General features: G+C 47.7%; 1 protein-coding gene across 1 annotated transcript in view; it reads left to right on the plus strand.

Moving 5' to 3' along the window:
- DNAH17 (dynein axonemal heavy chain 17) overlaps positions 1-21901 on the plus strand; it is a 15539113-nt gene that overhangs the window by 7138210 nt on the left and 8379002 nt on the right. Inside the window, exon 33 of the mRNA XM_086931082.1 lies at positions 16102-16227. Coding sequence (XP_086787208.1) covers positions 16102-16227 — 126 coding nt within the window. The remainder of the gene's footprint in view (positions 1-16101; positions 16228-21901) is intronic.

Raw genomic sequence — 21901 nt, forward strand, 5'->3', positions numbered from 1 at the left:
AAAACATAAAAGAGTCATGGGCCTGTTGACTAAAGGCTAGATATTCCGCTCCTTTAATGTCGAATAATTCCGAAATGTTGCATTTAAGAGTGTCTCGATGTATAATGGCTAGCCCCCCCCCCCCTCTCTGTAAGGGTCTATTTAGTCTCTGTATCCGATAACCGGGTGGCAATGCATGTACAATGTCTGGACTGGACCAGTCTCTGAGCCACGTTTCAGTGACTAAGAGACAGTCCAGTTTGGTCTCCGAGATTAAGTCGTACATGTGTAGTGCATTCTTGCACATCGAGCAGGCGTTGATTAGCCCTCCATTGATGACCCTGTATATAGTTTTCTTAGACGGCCTTAGGTGGGGTTGTAAAGTTTGTTCACAGGTAATGCAACAAATGGGCCCTAGCCATTTATCCACATTTATGGCATGATGACATTGTATGCAACTGGGGTTCAGTGACAGTAACTCTTTTCTAGATATCTGACCTGGATTGACTTTTGGAGCAGAAGAAGCAGCCCCCAGCCCGTCCGTGGTGCGGACGGGCGCAGACGGGCTGGACTTAGGCTCGACTTCGGCGCGACTCCGGCGCGCCCGCTTACCGCGTCCGCTGCGCGGAGGCATCCCCGTATGTTTTTATAGTGGAGACTCGAGTGCTAGAGCGCTGGGGCTGTGTCTACGCCCAATATGGCCGCTGAAATGCCCTCTCCCACTCAGCACCTCAATCGGCTGAATATGGGGCGATTCTGGCAGTGAAGTTAGTGCGAGTAGCAATGTGCAGGAATCTTATTAAAAATGCAAAGCTTGGCGGCGCAAAATAAGTGGGTCTTGCAAATCATTCAAGAGTGCTATTTTCTGCCTTTCCTTTCTTAGCCTCCTCTCATTCTGCCAACTCAAGAACGGCTGGCGGAGGATCATTTAAAATTGTTCCAAGAGGAAGTAACAGGTCTCCTGGTCAAGGGATCCATAGAGAGGGTCCTGGGTTCAAAAGTAGGCACTACTTTCTGATTCCAGAAAAAGAACAAAGGGTTGCAGCCCAATTTAGATATTCAGACCATCAATCTCTTCCTCAAGTAGTAGTCCAAGATGCTTACTTTAGCTCAGGTCTTGTCTGCGCTAGACCAAGAAGATTGGATAGTAGCGTTGGTCCTGCAGGATGCACATGTTCACATTCCCATTTGCTGGGCCACAGGCATTACCTGCAGTTCAAGGTAGGCCACGAGCACTTTTAGTTTACTGTGCTCCCCTTCGGCCTTACCCCTTACCAGTGCCCTTCAGATGTTCACCAAGGGGATGGTGGTAGTTGCAGCTCATCTCCACAGGTTAGGGGTGTCAGTCTTCCCCTACCTCAACGTACGGCTGTTAAAGGCATCCTTGCCCCAGGCTGTCATCTCCCTCCTTTAGACTACTGTGAATCTCCTGCATTTGCTGGCGTTCTCTATAAATGTGCTGAAGTCACACTTGACTCTTTCTCAGATGCTCCTTTTCAGTGAAGCTGTTCTGGACACAGTGCAGTCTCAGGCCTATCCTTCCGAGAAGCGAGTGGATTTCGGTGGGACTGACTCTGAGGCTGCTGGACCTCATGGCCTTCTGTATCCTGTTGGTAAAGCCTGCCAGGTGGCGTATGTAGGCTCTGCAGTGGAACCTGAAGTTCCAGTGGGCGCAGCATCAGTAAAAGCTCACTGACAAGGTCCACATCTCAGAAGGAACTGCAAGGATCTGCAGTGGTGATTGACGAACCGTTATTAGGTCAACAGCAGACCCCTCTCCCTTCCCCAACTATATCTTACAGTTGTGATGTATGCATCACTTCTGGGATGGGGCGGTTACCTGGGAGAGGTGAAGATCATGGGACACTGGTCTCCAGCGGAGTCGGGGCTCCACATCAATTTGTTGGAGCTTTGCGGAATTCGGGTGGCTTTGAAGGCATTTCTTCCCTCTGTCAAGGGGAAGTTAGTGCAGGTGTTCACAGACAATCCCACCGCCATGTGGTACTGCAACAAGCAGGGTGGGGTAGGTTGTAGAGACAATATCTAGCTGAAGATTCCTTACAGTCCCACCTATGCCTTCCCGTTTTGCGGACTGATTTTTTTAGGGCTACGGTTACTCTCTTTCCAGGGCCTTAGTTTTACACTCAGTTAAGTCTGTTACTTTAAGGCTCAGCGCTTCTGGTGTGGAAAAAATAAAAAGTACTGACGTCCATGCACCTGGGTGGCACCAGTAGAGGTGACCGTGACATCATAACTAACGATGCAAACTACATCATGCGGAACAGAATGGATCCACCAGATGGCGAGCAAAGGTTTCCAGATGGAAGCTAATGACTGGGGAATTCAAAGGTAAGGAATCTGCGGCTAGATATTGTTTCTACTTGATAATGTATTACCAAAGGTAAGTAACTTGTTCGTTAACACTGTCCTGATCCACCCAATGTTTGTGCAGGCACTGTTATGCAGATTTGCTAGGGTCCCGTGTGGCAGCATTTCCATGGCATTGACGTATATTGTTCACGTAATTCAACAGAGGTATTTTCTGATTTAAAAAAAGTATGTTTAGAAAACAGATAGTGCTTGTCTGGATGTATCATTAGTTGACAATATAACTGGTCATAGCCTCGTGTTTGTGCATTATTCCTAAACGAGGCATTTCTAAGAACGTTTGGCTTACTCTGCTATTTTATAATAAGCTTTAATCTGCTATGGACCTTGTAATTTTCCAATAAAGAGCACTGCTTGAAGTACCGAATAAAAATGTAAAGAGTAAATAAACTGAATGGGTGCACTGGACGCTATCTTTCAGTGCTTACTGTTGCTGTGAGGGGAACAGCCATTTCTGCACAGCACTCCTGCCATGAGGGGAACGGCTTCTCATTGCCAGCACCGTGAGGGGAACGGCTTTTTCATCTTTTGCCACCGTCGCAATCCAGCACCGTTAGGGGCCGATCAGAGGACTATAGCTGCAAGAATCCTCTGAGTTCGCGCCCCTTGTGTCGCAGTATTGCGCTTGGAGGTGCAACAAAAGCACTGCCACACTCCCACGGCACGGGACGTGCGCGGGCATGCCAGGACGCGCAGGGCAGGGCCACCCCGTGCTTGTACAACAGAACACAACAGTAAGAAGCCCATCGTTTGACTTGTTTGACCTTTTGCCACCACTATCTTACATGGGCAAAAGGAAATAAACTAAGCCTGGAGGAAAATTACCCCCTAAAACTGCCCCGATAACCAACTATTTAAAAAGTGAAGTGTGCATTATAGACAGTGAAACTGTACAAGTTGAAGAACAATTGGCTGCCACTAAAACTGCACTCAATGCAGCGCTAAGGGAAAATGTATCAGAGGCCGAGGCTGGACCACGAACATGTGCGCAAGAGAAGGGTAGTAATGGCTAAGGCGAAAGGACTTAGTAGAAGTGTTGACCCTGATTTTCAACACTCCAATGGTACACCAACTAGACATTCTAATTCTAACCTTTTTGTGTTTATTTCATCATTAGAGATTACATCGTTGTCTAATGTTACTTCACCAATATCCCCCCAGCAAAAAAGAAAAAGAATCAATCAGAAATTGTTACAATCCATTTGATGGAAGAAATGGGTGAAGGGCTGGCAACAAAGTTGGTTTTTACCCCTACTATAAAACCTAAATCTAAGAACAAAACGGGGGCCACTAAACCCGTTCCTAAAAGGGATGATTGTACAAAGGATAGCCAGGTGGAACATGACTATGAAAAGTTATTCAAAAAACTGCATGGTAAATTCGATAATATCGAAAGACGTCTTATGACTGAAATGAAATCTTTAACAAAAGACGTGGCATTCTTAACAGATCTGGCTCTTAATAATCAATCGATAAATACAAAAAATAATATTTCTGGTGTTGTAGGAGCAGATCGAAATCTACCCAGTAGGGTTATAGATGATAGGGACCGTGTAACTACCACTATAGATAAAACGGTACACGGAGAGTTACAGGGGACAAGTGGGCCATACATGAATAAAGAAATTATAGTACGACAGGCCGTATGGCAGAGAGTCGACAAAGATGTTATTTCCCAAAATAATCTTCATTCAGCTAGGGAACCAAACACCTTGCCTCTATCTAGTACATTACTTCCTGGCGAGGACGACCGAACCGCAAAGTAGTGTTTAATTTTCCGACCCAGGATACACCCTATGGTATTGTTTTAAAAAATGTCCCAAAGCTTAATACAAATCAGAGAGAAACATACGATACGTCAAAAAATCAAGTAGTCTACTGGTTTGCTACAAATAGTCCTGTAGGGGCGCATATCCTCTACCAAGATATAATCATGTTAAGGAGAGTCGATTAGGTGGGTGAAACCAAAAAATTATGTGAAGGAGAGTGTATCGTGGTTAACTTCAGAAATCACAGGCTGGTGGGTAACTTGTTAAATCACATTGCAGATAATAACAATGGTTTTTGTCTAGCCTCAAAAGATTGTAATATGGCAGCCCCACTTGGCTTCTTTTTTTAAACTCATTCCAAATAAACAACCTATAAAACAGAGATATTAACCAATGTTGAATTTTCCTCTGTATAACAGATACTCTCCACTCCGCAGATGTAGTGAAGTGGACTGACTTAGATGGACAAGGTGGGGGGGGAGCAAGGAGACAGAACCAGGGTGATAATGCTAAGTCCAGGTCACCTAATATACATATAATTATACAAGCAGAGGGGACAGGTGAAGCAGATCATGTGTGTGCCAGAAAAGATATTCCTAATCTAACGGTTCCAATCATTAATAAAGAACAAGAAAATCAAGTGGCCCTGGGTCTACAAGAGGATATGGCTAAAACCTATACTAATGTCATTAGGCACCAATTAAACAGCAAACAGGAGAGCGGTGGGATCTTGTTACCCACTGGCGAAATATTTAAATTTATGACCTGGAATAAAGTGAGCTTTAAAAACAAACTCAAGGACGAGGATTGGCTAAAAATGTTAGATGGATATATGATTAAATTAATCCAAGAGACATGGTGTACCAAGCCTTTGTTTATAGATGGTTTTCAAACAATCAGCACCAGTGTCAGGCCATCAATCATGGGAAGAGCAAAAGGTGGTCTCGCTACCCTGCTTGCAGTCACTTCATCACTAGCCATAAGTAAAATTTTTGACTCATCCGAATATTATCAATTTATGGAACTCCGATCGCTAGAAAGCCAGACATTTGTTGTTATAATTTTTTATAACAATATTTTTAATAAAACGAAATCAAAGGTACTTATATCAATGGAGAATTATTTGGATAATTTTTGAAGGGTGTCAAAGGGGACTATAACCTTATTTGGGCGGGCGATTTTAACTGTGTCAAGTGTGCTTATGGTAGGGGCGGACCCTAGGGGTATTATGATGTTTTGGGGGACAGGATTCTGCACTTTGTGCACGATGGGTATGGTGAGTCAATCAATTATATGATGCACAAGTACGATTTATCTGTTTTAGAACCAGTTGGTTCTGATGGAAAACATTTGGTACCCTCGTTTGTAGGAAGTAGGTTGTCCTCTAACATAGATCATTTCCTTGTATCTTTTAATTGTTGTAAACAGGTGATTTCCACTTATATTGAAAATAGCCTCTTTAGTGATCATAATCCGTTAACCATCATAATCAGGCTAGATTTTCTGACAAGAAAAAGAAGGAACCAACTGGATGAAGAAATTGCCACCTATGGGAATAATGGAGTTTCCATAAAATGGACAGGAGGGAATCCAGTAACTTTTATGGAACAGTTGTTGGGGAAAAAGCGAAGGTATAAACCCAGGCCAACTTCAACAGAAAAGACACACTGGCTATGTTTTACAAGAACTATAACACAAACATAATTACTGATAAAAAAGATTTTTAATTATTATGATAAAAAGAGATTTAAACACATATCTTGTGTGCACGACAATTTATACAGTTAAAAAGTTTTTTAGCTGATAAACAAAATTTAAAACCAAGCACAAGACAGTATATATTGGTAGTACGGCTGTAGTCAAAGCGTTTCGACACGTTGTAGTGTCTTCCTCAGGACCATTTGTTTTTTCAGCCAATTTATTTCTAAAGAGAACAAAAGGTTTTTTAGTATTTATCTGTATTTTTTTATATAAAAACAAGGTAAGTGTTATAGTACATATTTTGCATTTAAATCACTCTTTAAAAAAGAGACAAAACTATTAGTTTGATGTTCCATCTTTTTAAAAACAACATTTCTTATAAACTTTAGCCAGGTGTTGTGCATTATCTACTCCACTGTCAATGTTGAGAAAGTAAACTATTGAAACATACAGGATTCTAACAGATTCTAGGAGCGCATTTTGTAATCAGGTTGTCGCATTGTAACAGAATCCATTAATTATTTATCTGAGCATTTCATCATGGTTTATTGATAATTATTGCTCACATACTTTAGTAATAAATCATAAATGATAACATGATCACATCATTGTTGTACATCGTATTTTAGACTGAAAGTTTAAACATGAAAATTAAAAATAAAGATAATCAGGGGGTCCTTGATATATTACAGTTGTTGGGGAAATCACAAGGTGGCATTGATATCTGCCTCAAAGTCTCTTCTATGGCACAGGCAACTGTAAATGCTTTCTGTAAAATCACTACCTCAATTGCCAGGGATCTTATAACCAAGAGGAAAAAGCAAACATGCAATATTAACCCCAGATGGTTTAACCATCTATGCTCAAAACTAAATAGAGAACTGAAATTGACGTTAAAACATCAACCAAGAGATAACATTAGGATTCAAACAGTGAGGAAAGATTACCATTCCGCCTTAAAAGAAATGCGGCATGGGAAAAATTAACCTATGCTGCAGCTTCAAATGACCAAGGGCTATTTTGGAAAATTGTAAATGATTCTTTTTTCAATGAGAACAGTACAGTAAAAATCGATACTGTTATTGCCCCGGAAGTTTGGGTATCTCACTTTGAGCATATTTTTAACCCATGCGCTAGTATAGGTATTAACACCATTGCAGATAAATTCATAACTATAACAGCAGTTGGAATGGTTCCAATAACTCCAGGTGAGATAAAAACTCTAGAAAAAAGCGCAAATGGGAAAGCGTCCGGTGCAGATGGTGTGCCAATTGACATATTCAAGTATAACATGGGTCTGTGGATACCCATCTTATTGAATGTTTTTAACGCTACATTGAAAGGCGTTTTACCTGCGACTTGGGTAGAGAGTATATCTGAAAGAGACACGTTAGTGATAGATTCCTTACCTTAGAATATCCCCAGGCGTCAGACTGGATCCGGATAATTTTGAGTAGCAATACCCCCAGATGCCGGCAGGACTCGTCCGCGGCTCCGCGTCCGTCATCGGCGTTCTTAGTGCCGGAATGACGTCGTCGGAGTACATAGACGCCACCCATGCGCGCTGATGTCAGTTCTTCTTTTTTCCGCGCCAGCTAGTGCAGATCCGGAGTAGCTCTACCCCTTAGTCTTTTTTGACTAAACTTTTTGATCTTTTTGATCATTTCTTTTTTCGAGTCTTCGACTCCTACGGTGCCGGTAGGGATGCCCGGGTTTAAGCCCTGTTCCAGGTGCGACCGACTGATGTCGGTTACTGACCCCCATCGCCGATGCCTCAAGTGTCTAGGCCTCGACTACGACGACCGCACCTGCTCCGACTGCCGGGCCCTGACGTCGAAAGCTAGGCGGGAGCGGATCCGCAAGCGACTGTAACTCCGGCAGTCGGCCTGAGCTGTTCCAGGTCCCAGTCCCACAGGAGGTCGAGGGACGGGCCGTGGGGTAGGAGCCCTCGCAGCTCCGGGAGTGGACATCGGTTGTCAGGCTCCAAGTCCTCAGGTAAGAGGCATGAGAGGTCGGAGAGACGTCATCGTTCCTCCGACCCACCCTGACACTCGCGCAACGCGGCCGGGGGTTCGGGTGACACCACCCACACGGCTCCGACAGAGTCACTGGCGTTGCCGCCTGCCCCACACCTTCGGGTCCCTGGGCATGAAGCAACGCCTGAGGAGATTGAGTGGTACCTCATGGCTATGAAGTCCCTCCCTCCTCAGCCGGGTTCCGTGGCGCCTCCGGGCCCAACAGCCCTGGCTGGATGGGCCTAGCGGGTCGGGTGCTTCGGCTCCGACGCAGTCGGGTGCTCCGGCACCGGCGCCGCCGGCGACTTAGGTCCCGGCGCTGCAGGCCCTCTCTGGATCCGCTTCCGGATCCGGGTCGTCGTCGGTCGACCTCACGACCTCACCGGCGCCGGGCCAGCGGGTGTCGCCCCCATCGCCGGTGCCTCAAGTGTCTAGGCCTCGACCACGATGACCGCACCTGCTCCGACTGTCGGGCCTTGACGTCGAAATCTAGGCGGGAGCGGTCCCACAAGCGACTGAAACTCCGGCAGTCGGCCCGCGCCGTTCCAGGTCCCGGTCCCACAGGAGGTTGAGGGACGGGTCGCGGGGTCGGAGCCCTCGCAGCTCCGGGAGTGGACTTCGGTCATCAGGCTCCAAGTCCTCAGGTAAGAGGCATGAGAGGTCGGAGAGACGTCATCGTTCCTCCGACCCACCCCGACACTCGCGCGACGTGGTCGGGGGTTCGGGTGACACCACCCACGTGGCTCCGACAGAGTCGCTGGCGTCGCCGCCTGCCCCACACCTTGGGTCCCTGAGCATGACGCGACGCCTGAGGAGATCGAGCGGTACCTCATGGCCATGAAGTCCCTCCCTCCTCAGCCGGGTTCCGTGGCGCCTCCGGACCCAACGGCCCCGGCTGTAGGGCCTAGCGGGTCGGGTGCTTCGGCTCCGACGCCGTCGGGTGCTCCAGCCCCGGCGCCGCCGGCGACTACGGTCCCGGCACCGCAGGCCCTCTCTGGATCCGCTTTCGGATCCGGGTCGTCGCCGATCGACCTCACAACCTCACCGGTGCCGGCCCAGTGGGTGTCGCCCCCGGCGCCTGCTATGGGCGCCTTCCCCGATCCTACCCTTGGTCCGGTTCCGGCGCCGGAGCGGCGCCGCTGGGCGCCGCTACCGACGGCCTTTGGAGATTTCTATTTCCATGAACTGGCCCCATCCGCTGACCCTGAACTACAGGAGATGGGTGACGAGGGTGATTGGGAGGGGTCTGAGGACCCTTTGGCACTGGATTGCCAGTCCCAGCAGGACTGGACATATGAGCTTGGGGAGGCCAGTGGCATTGACACTTCGCCAGACACTGGATTTGTCTCCCCTCCAACCGTGGCTACGGAGGAGGGGGCTGCTTATAGTGTAGTGTTGACAAGGGCAGCCAAGGCCCTAAACCTTGAGCTCCCTGTCGCGGCAGTGAGGACTAACCTCCTCACTGAGGTCCTTAAACCGCAGACAAGCTCCAGTGAGCCTCTGCTGCCTTTTAATGAGGCCTTGTGTGACTTTCTTGTGGGCACTTGGTCCAAGCCCGCCACAGGTCCGCCTGTGGATAGGAACGTGGCCAGACGCTACCGCCCGGCCCCGGGCGACCCATGCTTTTTGTCCACCCATCCTACCCCCGAGAGCCTGGTCATCCAGGCCTCCACTTTCCCAGACCGCATTCCCGACGGCCCCGCCCGATCGGGAATCCAAGAGGTCCGAACAGTTCGGGAAGAAGGTGTTCTCGTCCCTCAGTTTGGGACTGCGGTCAGTCAATACCGCATGCCTCTTGGGCCGCTACACCGACACCCTGTGGGACACGGTCGCGGACGTGCTGCCACAATGCCCGGAGGAGGTCTGAGCTAAACTCGCACAAGCCCTTGCGGAGGGTCGAGATGCAGCGCGCTAGTCCATCTGGTGTGGGCTGGATACAACGTACTCACTGGGCAGGGCGATGGCAACGACGGTGGCGGTTCGACGCCACGCCTGGTTGAGGTCTGCCAACTTTTCGGCCGATGTCCAGGCTACCCTTCTGGGTATGCCGTTTGATGGCCGTCGCCTCTTTGGCGACAAGGCAGACCATGCGCTTGAGCGTTTTAAGGACTCCAGGGCTACGGCCAAGTCCTTGGGCCTCTCGGCCACCCGCCAGCAAACGGGTGCCTTTTGCTCCTTTCGTGGCCAAGGAAGGGGCGCCCCCACACGTGCCGCCAGCCACGCGCCACAGAACATTCAACAGCGCGGTGGTGGCCGTGGAAACCGCCGTAGCGGCGGTCGGGGACCACGGCAAGGCCAGTCCACACCTTCCCCTGCAGCACCTGCCTCAAAACCCTCCTAGTCCGTGCTTTCAGGCCCATGTGACGCCAGTGGGGGGCAGGGTTCACCATCACCTCTTCCACTGGCGCACTGTCACTTCGGACAGGTGGGTGCTGCAAATCGTCCGAAGGGGCTACTCCGTCCCCTACGAGGCTACCCCTCCAGCCATGCCCCCGCAATTCCACCGCATGTCGGGGGATCACTTGCAACTTCTGCAAGAGGAAGTCACGGCCCTCTTGGCCAAGGGGGCCATCGTGCGCGTTCCTGGGCCGGAAGTAGGGTGTGGTTGTTACTCCCACTACTTTCTGGTACCCAAGAAGGGCAAAGGGGGCCAACGCCCTATCTTGGACCTACGGAATGTCAACGGCTTCTTCCGACAGCAGAAGTTCAAGATGCTGACTCTGGCTCAGGTCTTAGCTGCCCTGGACCCCGGAGACTGGATGGTAGCGTTGGACTTGCAGGATGCTTACTTTCACATCCCCGTCCTGCCGGCGCCCCGGCGTTACCTTCGGTTCACGGTAGGCCACGAGCATTTTCAATTTACCGTGCTCCCCTTCGGCCTTACCAGCGCCCCACGGGTGTTTACGAAAGTGATGGCAGTGGTCGCAGCCCATCTGCGCAGGTTAGGGGTGTCAGTCTTCCCCTACCTCGACGACTGGTTGTTGAAGGCGGGCTCGCTCCAGACAGTCGTCAGCCACCTACAGACTACGGCCGATCTCCTGCACCTGCTGGGGTTCTCCATCAACGTGCCGAAGTCGCACCTGTGTCCCTCCCAGAAGCTCCTCTTCATCGGAGCGGTTCTGGACTCGGTGCAGTTTCGGGTTTATCTACCCGAACAGCGGGTTAGGGATATTCAGGCTATGATTCCGATCTTTCAGCCTTTATCCCGAGTCTCGGTCAGGTTGGCGCTACGGCTTCTGGGGCTGATGGCCTCCTGCATCCTTCTGGTGCATCACGCCCGGTGGCGGATGCAGGCTCTGCAGTGGGACCTGAAGTTTCAGTGGGCCCAGCATCAGGGCAACTTGTCCGACCATGTCTTGATCTCGGAGGGCACTGCAAGACAGTTGCAGTGGTGGCTCACGGACCGCGATTGGGTCAGTGGCAGATTCCCCTCCCTACCCCACCCGGAGAACGTAGTTGTGACGGACGCGTCCCTCCTAGGCTGGGGGGGCCACATGGGAGAGGCGGAGATCAGAGGCCTCTGGTCTCCGGCGGAGTCCCAACTCCACTGGAGCTTCGGGCGATCCGTCTTGCACTGAAAGCATTCCTCCCCTCTGTCAACGGGAGTGTAGTGCAGGTGTTCACGGACAACACTACCGCCATGTGGTACTGCAACAAACAGGGCAGGGTGGGGTCGTGGACCCTATGCCAGGAGGCTCTGCGCCTCTGGCAGTGGCTGGAACATCAGGGCGTGACCCTGGTGGTTCAACACCTTGTAGGTTCTCTGAACGCCAGGGCGGACAAACTCAGCCGCCGGTGCATGATGGAGCACGAATGGCGTCTGAACTCGGACGTGGCGCAAGGCCTCCTTCAGCAGTGGGGAGAGCCTTGGTTAGATCTATTCGCCACAGAAGAGAACGCGCAATGTCATCAGTTCTGCGCGTTGGAGTTTCCAAGGCGGCACTCGCTCGGAGACGCTTTTCATCGCGAGTGGAGTTGCGGTCTATTGTACGCCTTTCCGCCTATACCACTTCTGCCCAGAGTGCTGAAGAAGATCAGGCGCGATCGGGCCCAGGTTATCCTTGTGGCTCCGGACTGTGCACGAAGATACTGGTATCCCGAGCTACTCAGCATGTCAGTTGATCCCCCGATTCGTCTGCCTCTTCGGGAGGACCTTCTGTCGCAGCAGCAGGGGACGATCCTCCACCCGAACCTGTCCAGTCTCCACCTACGAGCTTGGAGATTGAGCGGCGACAGTTGAGGCCATTTGACTTGCCTCCCGAAGTCTGTAATTTCATTCTGGCAGCCAGGCGTCCCTCCACTAAGTCGGTATACGCCTGCAGGTGGAACAGATTTGTGGCATGCTGCACAGCAAAGGCTGTAGATCCACTCAATGCCCCTCTTTCTGAGGTTCTCCTTTTCCTTCTTTCTCTTGCCCAGCAGGGCTCTGCTCAGGGCACTCTCAAGGGCTACCTTTCTGCCCTTTCCGCCTTCTTAAGGCTACCTGATCAGCCTTCCTTGTTCAAGTCCCCGATTGTAAATAGGTTTTTGAAGGGCATCACACACATGTTTCCTCCTGTCCCTTTCGTGATGCCCCAGTGGGACTTGAATCTTGTGCTAACCTACCTAATGTGTGCTCCCTTTGAGCCGCTCCATAACTGTCCTCTCCGTCTTCTTACCTTGAAGACTGCTTTCCTGGTTGCCATCACCTCTGCAAGGAGAGTGAGAGAGCTCCAGGCTCTTTCTTCTACACCTCCTTTCCTATCTGTTCATCCGGACATGGTTGTGTTGCAGACAAGACCTTCCTTCCTGCCCAAAGTTGTCACGGCCTTCCACATCGGGCAGTCCAATACTTTGCCCATCTTCTTCCCGCCTCCGCATCCCTCAAAAGAGGAAGAGAGGCTCCACCGTCTGGACCCAAAACGTGCGCTCTCCTCCTATCTGGATCGCACACGCCAGTTCCGGGTGGATGACCAACTCTTTGTTGGTTACGTGGGCGCTAAGAAGGGAAAGGCCGTGCACAAGCGCACCATCTTGTGGTGGATCATCTTTTGTATCCAGGCGTGTTACTCCTTGGCTAAGAAGGAACCCCCTGTTGGACTGAGGGCTCATTCCACTCGGGCCACAGCGACTACAACTGCCCTGGGCCGAGGAGTGCCCTTGCAGGACTAACGTGTCTCTTTCAGATGCACAAGTTACTACTTGTGTAACGATATATCTGTAAGAGACATTAGTTAGTGATAGATTCCTTACCGACCTACCCATCCTCCCCGTTCTGCGAACCGATATCTAGGGTTAAGGTCATCCCCTTTCAGGGCCCTAGTTTCATAGCACCAGTGTTGGTTCTATCATGGCTCTGCGTATTTGGCGTGGAAAAGCTGTGTATCAGAACTGACGTCAGCGCGCATGGGCGGCGTCTATGTACTCCGACGACGTCATTCCGGCGCTAACGACGCCGACGACGGACGCGGAGCAGCGGACGACGCCTGCCGGCGGGCAGGGGTATTGCTACGCAAAATTTTCCGGATCCAGTCTGACGCCTGGGGATATTCTAAGGTAAGGAATCTATCACTAACTAATGTCTCTTACAGATATATCGTTACACAAGTAGTAACTTGTGCAATTGTACCTATTTTTAAAAAGGGGGGCAGGGGAATGGCTTCTTGCTACTGTCCAATATATCTTCTTGACTCCTCCTTTAAAGTGATGGGCCGCATTCTGCTAGATAGGCTTGAAAACTGGGCAATCGAAGGTTATATATTATCAGATGCAAATATGGCTTCAGAAGAGGTTTTGGAATGGTGGAGCAATGCCTGAATTTAGATCTACTACTAGGGAAATATACCCTAGTAAGAGAAGGAGCGCTGCATTTATGTTTTGTAGATTTAACTAGCGCCATTGACCTAGTTAATCACCAAACATTATGGCAAACTCTACAGTGGGCAAGGTGCACCCGTAGAAATAATTAATTACTTGTCCCAGATTTACAACTTTTTGACTTCTAGGGTACGTTATGGAAAAAGGGGAGAATGTACTTCAGCCTTTAAAGTTACACGTGGCATAAGACAGGGTTGTGTACTAGCGCCCTTTTTATTCTCCCTCTATATCAACAGTGTAGACTCTTTTTTACAAACACTACCCGCAGACGCCCCAAAAGCTGGAATACGCTCTATGCCTGTCCTTTTATATGCAGACAACGCTGTCCTAATTTCTAGGACAGCAAATGGGCTGCAACATTTAATCGATAACTTTGTGTCTTTTATGACTGATTAAAGTCTACCGCTAAATTTAAAAAAAACCTTTGTGATGATGTGGGAAAAACAGGTCAAAGATTAGACAACACCATGTCAGTGGGGTTGCCATAAATAGAGTTTCCACCTTCTCATACTTAGGAATGCTTTTTAGTAAAACCAGTGGATGGAACCCGCACATTGAACTGACGGAAAGCATTTTTAGATTTGCCACCAAAATAGGAAATAAGCCCATATGAGAGATTTTAGCCCTCTACCGGAGCAAGTGTATCACTAGGGTTTGCTAAGGGGCAGCGATCTGGGGGAGAACATCTATGGTTACCTTATAAATACAAGAGAACAAATTCTTTAAAAGATATTAGCGGCACCCCAAGCTACTGAAAACTGTATAGTACATAAGGAATTAATGGCGCCATATCTAACTGATACGATAAATTTAGCAGGCTTGCTCCTCTGGAAAGGGATATGGTCCAAAGATAAAACAAAATTCTGGAAAGAAATTATAATGGCCTGTTTGTCATTTGAATCCCACAGGAAAATCCCATAGTTGGAGCACATTTTCAAATTACCAACATTCTGTAAAATCGATTTTGACCGTTCTACAGATTAGTAAAAGGGATTTGAGGGCCAGATATCTCAAACTTGTTGTAAATGATAGAGATAAAGATGCTAAATTAAAGGAAAGTGTTGTCTTCTACCACGAACGGGTGGCCTTGGTTGGCTTACCCCTATATCTTGTTTTAGTGAGAAACATCCCGTATAGATTCTAATTGACAAGGCTGAGGATGGATACATTACATTTTAAAGTAGCCTTCCCAATAATGGAAAAATGGAGCCATAAACTACCAAACTGTCCTTGTGATGGAAGATCTGTTCAATCAACTATGCACTTTATCCTATTTTGTAAATGTTATATAGACATGCGGAAAGCGTTTTTAAAGCCTCTATTTTTATCTAATAGACTTTTTAATTATAAACATTCTTTTTGTCTGATTTGTAACTTAGGAAATTCAAAAATCATTAATTCTGTTATTAAATATGTACAATGTGCAATTAGAAAAAGAAAAGAACTTATCTTTTTGGAAGCTTTATTATATGAGAATGTGAATGATAAAACGTAGCTGTGAAAATATAATCTTTTATCACTGAAAGTTCAACATGTAAAGAGAATCCTAAGTGCCCAAATTTATACAAAATCCATCCTATAAAACTATTACTTGTATTTTAATGTATTAATGAAATACTGTATTTAATATTCCTATATTGTATGACTTGTGTTTTCTTAATAATGATATCGATGTTGTATGAATTTTGTGCTTTTATGGTGATCTTCTATGCATCGAATAAAGCTGAATTGAATTGAATTGACTGCCCTGGAATACTGCCATAAGAGATGTGCACCCGTGAAGTTTTTTACATTTTATAGGAAAAGAGCTTTCTATTTTGAAGCTAGAGGGTTGTGTACTGTAAAGGTGAAATGTTACTTTCATACATTATGATCATTAAGCAATATACCCATGCTCTATAACACACTTTACAGTGAAACAACGATCCTTCCCCAACAAGAATTTCCTTTTCAGAGCCACCCCTTTTTTTTAAATTGGCTGCGATGAGTAATCAGTCAAAAATTAAATTGAAGTTTTGCAGTTTACTGGGGGATTCTTCTGTCTCGGCAAAATGCAAAATTCATAAACGCCCAGCACCGTGCTCTACAAACTTTGGAGATGTGTGTGTGCCTGTGTAAGCATAGAAGTATGACAGTCTTTGGGCACACTTTGGGCACACCCTCTTGCCTGACGGACAACTTTTCTTGAACATATAATTGTGTTTTCATGTGGTAACAGCCAAACGTGCCTGAACACTTTTTTGTAATGGAAATTAAATGTAAACCTGAACTAGAACAGATGTTGTCCAGTTGTTAACTGTAGTTGTGCCAGTTTGGAACAACTCACTTTATCCTGGGGAATATAATCTGTGCTTTCGTATCATCTTTCTTTTTGCTGATGTCTCTAATAACAGGTTGAAAGCTGGTTAAATCGATTGCTCGAGAGAATGTGTTCTACATTACGTCATAATATATCAGAAGCGGTTATAACATATGAAGAGAAGCCAAGAGAGCAGTGGATATTTGATTATCCTGCCCAGGTATGAAACTGAGTATTTTAGGTTCTGCTGCAGTTTATAGAGAAACAACTTGTTTTTTATCTCCACATTTGTAATAACCGAGAAAAAAAACCTGAACAAAAACTCATGAACATGTAACTTAACAAGCACTGGCAAAGCCCATAGGTATCGCCTATGCAAGATATATTGGCTTTGCCAATATGTTTCAGCCATGTTGTACACTAGCGTGGCTGCTGTGCAATATGGCTAGAAGTTAGGGGGTAAATGAGAGTGGCGTGGAGTGTCTTCAAATCCAGTAGAGTGGAGTGTTCTGGAGTGACGCAAAGAGTCATGGAGTGGACTAGAGTTGAGTGTCAAGGAGTGGTGTAGAGTGCTGTGGAGTGGTGTGGAGGTAGTACAGTTTCGTAGAGCAGAGTGGTGTAGAGTGTTGTGGAGTGTCATTGAGTAAACAGAATGCCATAGAGTGGAAGAGCTTAGAGTGGAGTAGAGCTGAGTGAAGTGTCATGGAGTGGGGTAGAGTGCCTTAGAGTGTTGTGGAGGGAGTAGAGTTGAGCGGCGTAGAGTGGAATGAATGGGAGTGTCATGGAGTGGCATAGAGTGGAGTGGTGTAGAATGTTGTGGAGTGTCGTGGAGGGATTGGAATGTCAGGGAGTGAAAGGACGTAGAGTGGAGTAGAGATGAGTGGAGTAGAGTGATGTGGAGGGAAGTGGCATAGAGTGTCGTGGAGTGATGTAGAATTGAGTGGAGTAGCATAGAGGGTGTTGCTAAGAGTGGTGTAGAGTGTTGTAGACTAGAGTGGTGTAGATTGATGTAGAACGGAGTGGCATAGAGTGGAGTAGATTGATGTAGAATGAACTGGCATAGAGTGGTGTAGTGTAGGAGAGTTGAATGGCATAGCATGGAGTGGAATGTTGTAGAGTTGAGTGCCCTAGAGTGGAGTAGTAGTGAGGAGAAGAGTGAAGTGTTGTGTCATAGAATGGAGTGGAGAAAAAGTGTAATGAAGTGGTATAGAGGAAGTTGTGTAGAGCATCATAGAGTGGAGTAGTGTTTGGTGAGTGACAGAGTGGAGTAGAGTGTTGTAGAGTGGAGTGGCATAGAATGGAGCAGAGTTTAATGGAGTAGAGCGCCATATAGTGTAGTGTTGTTGTGTGGAGTGCCACAGAGTGGTCTAGAGTGAAGTGGTGTAAAGTACAGTGGTGCAGAAAAGTTTGGTGTAGAGTTCAGTAGCATGGAGTACATTGTTTTTAAGAGGAGTGGTATAGACTGCTGTGACATTGAGTGTAGAGACATAAAGTGGAGTGGTGCAGAGTAAATTTCAGTGACGTAGAGTTCAATGACTTAGAGTGGAGCAGAGTGGGGTAGAGAGCAGTGTTATAGAGTGCAGTGGCATGGAATTCACTGGTGCAGAATAGATTAGAGTGACATTGAGGTGAGGGATGTAGAGTGTAGTGCGCTTGAGGGCATTGGTGTAGAGTGCACTAGCATAGAGTGCAGAGGTGCAGAGTGCATGGATGTAGAGTACAGAGGTGCAGAGTACTGGGGTGCAGAGTAAAGTAGTGCAGAGTAGAGTGGAGCTGGGCAGAGTGGTGTAGAGTGCGGTGACAGAGCGCAATGGTGTAGTGTGGCGTAGCATGCAGTGACAGTGTGCAGTGGCATAGAGTGCAGTGGCCTAGGGTGTTGCAGAGTATAGTGGCGTAGAATGCAATAGAGCAGAGTTGTTAGGGTAGAGTGCAGTGGCACAGAGTACATTGGGTTTGAGTAAAGTGGTGTAGAGTGCATTAGGGTAGAGTGCAGTGACATAGAAGAGAGTGGTGCGGAGTAGAGTGGAGGGGTGAACGAGTGGCACAGAGTTGAGTATAGTGGCATAGAGTGCAGTGGCATTGAGTAGATTGTTTTGGAGTAGAGTGAAGTGGGATAGAGTAGAGCGATGCAAGGTAGAGTGCAGTGATATAGAGTAGTGGTGTAGAGTGCAGTGGTATTGAGTGCAGTGTGGCAGAGTACAGTGGTATAGAGTGGAGTGGAGTTGTGCATTGTAGAGTGGGGAAGACTCAAGTGGTGTAGAGTGCACTGGCATACCGTAGACTGGTGTAGAGTAGAGAGGTGTATAGTGTAGTGTCACAGAGTGCTGTGGTGCACAGTAGATTAGAATGGCTTTGAGTGGATTGGCATAGAATGTAGCACCGTGGAGTGTAGTGCTGTAGAGTATAGTGGAGTGCAGTGGTGCAGAATAGATTTAAGTGGTGTAGAGTGGAGTTTAGTGGTGTAGAAGGCATTGGTGTAGAGTGCAGTAGAGTGGTGTAGAGTGCAGTGGCATAGAGTGCACTGGTACAGAGACCAGGGTTGTGGAGTGCAGAAGTACAGAAGTACAAAGTGCATGGGAACAGAGTGGAGTCATACTGAGTAGTGGGGAGTTGTGGCGATTGCGAAGATGAGAGGGTTGAATTCTTGCTATGAAGTGAAAACGGGAATGTGGCAAAAAACTACGACTCCCAGACTGCCCTGGGGGAGTCTTGTGAGTACTAAGCCCCTCCTTTCCCAGGGAAAGGTGCTTGTCAATTGTTCCTGCAGTTCGAGTCGAAGGATGGGCGGATGGTGATCCCCGCCGGATTCCAGCGAGAAGAAGTTCAGCGCTTTGCCGAGGAATCGTGTTTGGAGATCGTGTGGAGAAGCTGGGATTTCGCCAAGCGGTATTTTGTTAATGCGAGAAGGAGCGCGGGCTCGCCTCCTTCCGAATTGTAGATTCGTATCCTGGACTTTAGATTTGTTGTTCAGTACAGAGTAGCCGCGGGATTATTCTAGTGCGCATTTAGCGCTATTATGAACCGCGAGTAAAATATCCTAGTTATCGGGCGCGCGTGGTTATATAACGCGAGCCGGTAACAGGCTATAAGTGTGAGAGAACATTTGGAGGCCCAGCGCGGCTGCGCTATGGACGCATCTGTATGCTGCCTGTCAGAGAAAAGGAACTCGAGTTCAAGGCAGATGAGATATGTACATTGAAATACTTTTGGGAAAAAACGGAGTTCACGTTGTGCTGATAAACAACTAAAGGAGAGCAACAGAGTAGAAGCCAAGTTTGTTTGTGATTTATGCTCAGTTGAGTAAACTTATTATTGTGGAACTGATGGTCCAAGACATTGGGGATTATCCTCTTTATATCAAAGGACGCGTTGAAGAGATAAAGAGTTATTGGAAACCCTCCATTAGAAGCCCTTTCAGTAGGAGTAGTGGTGAGTGACACCATAATCTCACTTGATACTAGATTTCATTATAGTGTGAACCTGAAGGGTAATAGTGTGTTTGTTCCCCTTTCAGATACCCGTGACGGTGTTACTGAGCTGTCCTTTAGACCCAGTCCATTTCTGAGACGAAGCGCAGAGAAGCACCTCCATCTCTACGTTTCCACATCTGCTTCTTCTCTCCTTTTTTCCCTTCTCTGCACAAAGTCAGACAGAGGTATATTTTTACTCTGTTGGGGGTTGTGTAAGCAGGGAGTCTGGGCCCTAGCATCTATCATCGTCTCTGCTGGGACAAGTAATAAGGTTAGTGGTGTTTATGTTCCTTGTGCTGCTGCCAGTCCCGACAGATTGACAAGCCCAAGTAACAAGACCCAGCCCGGACGATGAACGTTGAAAGTGTATTAAATTCCGTGGTGGAGAGCCTTGCGGCTCTTCAGCAGGAAGTCACCACTTCACGCACCGAGAGTCAGGTTCTATATAAGGAACTGGGGGTCCTTAGAAAAGAGATGTCCGAATTGGCCAGTAAGGGTAACAAGGGAGCTTCTTATATCAAGCCGGCCACTTTACAACCCCCTTCCATTTCCACAACCCCTGGGTCCCAGGGTGCTGAAGGGGGTGGGTTCACAGTGTCCACACCCTCCACTTCTTCGGATGCAGTTCCTACAGTCCATGTGATACAGAATACAGGAATTCCACTGGCCCCTCCTGAAAGGTTTTACGGGGATCCCCGTAAATTCGAGACATTTTTAAACCAATGTAGATTGCACTTTCTGTGCAAACCGGGGGTGTTCCAAGAGGATACAACAAAGACCGCCTTTATGATGTCCTACATGGGAGGCAATGCAGCAAGTTGGACAATACCTTTGCTGGAGAGAAATGATCCGGTATTGCATGATTTCGATGATTTTTGTTTGGAACTGAGACGCTTGTTCGACAGAAAACTTCATATGTTGTCTCTGGATAGAGAGTTACTGACATTGCGACAAGGGTCCCAAGATCTGCTTTCCTACATTACTTCCTTTAATCGTCTCGTGGTCGAAACCGAGTGGCCTACGGCTAAGAGAATCTCTATTTTCTACCAGGGGCTTCGGGGGGAGCTTAAAGACGTATTAGCTCAAGTGGTACAACTTCCCACGACCTGTGAAGAACTGATTGATTTGACCGTTCAATTGGATCATCGCCTTCTGGAAAGACGGGGTGATAGAGGCAGAGGAGACGGCCGTTTTTTCTACCCACGTCCACGGAGTAACATAGAAGACCACCCGAAGACGCCTGAAGGGGTCGAACCTATGCAAATAGGAGGCATTAGGGGCCCCCTTTCAAAGGAAGAAAAAGACAAGAGAAGGAGACTCAAACAGTGCCTCTACTGCGGAAAAGGCGGTCATTTTGTTAAAGATTGCCGAGCAAGAAATGTATTCCCTGGAAGATCGACGACATCCCCTTCACAGGCTGTCATACAAGCGGGAAGACCGGCGGAAAACTAGCATGCCCAAATCAGGAGGAGGTCGCTGCCTTGGGTTGTTTACTGCCAAAGATCTCATTCACACTCGCGAATACCTTGCATCCAGCAGTGGCCCACATGAATCTAAAGGTAACTTTATGGGTTACTTCCAGTGATGCTATGGAAATTGATGCCCTGCTTGACTCCGGAGCCACTGGTAACTATATTGACCAGGAATATGCCATGAAAATTGGGATTGTATGTGAGAAGAAGGAGAAACCTGAGCTAGTCAAAGCAGTCGATGGGACTGTGTTGTCATCTGGTCCAGTCTCTTATCATACACAAGCACTTCTGATGCAGACGAATCGAAACCATCATGAGATGATACAATTCGACTTGATAGACGCGCCCCAGTTCCGTCTCATATTGGGAATGCCATGGTTGACGCTTCACGATCCTCAAGTCAGTTGGGCAGCACGCACTATCACCTTATCATCTGCGTTTTGTAAGGCGAATTGTAGACAGGAGATGTCTAGTACTGAAGAACAACCAGCTACTCCTTCAGTCTGCCTGGCTTCGGGATGTTCTATCGGACCATACTGTTGTGCCACAGCTCTCCCTGATGAATACCAGGAGTTCAGTTCTTTGTTTGACAAACAGAAGGCCACCGATCTGCCACCACATCGTGTATACGATTGCAGGATTGATCTCATCCCGGGGGCTGACATACCTTGTAGCCGAGTCTACGCCCTTACTGAAAAAGAAACCGTATATTTACGGAATTACCTTGATGAAAATCTGGCCACGGGGTTCATCCGTCATTCTACCTCGCCTGCTTCCTCGCCGATGTTTTTTATTCCCAAGAAGGATTGCGAGGAATTGAGGCCATGCATCGATTACAGGGCCATTAACAGAATGACGGTGAAAAATCGTTATCCTCTGCCACTTATACCTGTACTCTTAGACCAGCTGAAGGGAGCTCGCTTCTTCACAAAACTCGATCTCAGAGGGGCGT

This window comes from Lissotriton vulgaris, chromosome 7 (assembly GCF_964263255.1).
Source record: "Lissotriton vulgaris chromosome 7, aLisVul1.2, whole genome shotgun sequence".
Taxonomy (NCBI): Eukaryota; Metazoa; Chordata; class Amphibia; order Caudata; family Salamandridae; genus Lissotriton; species Lissotriton vulgaris.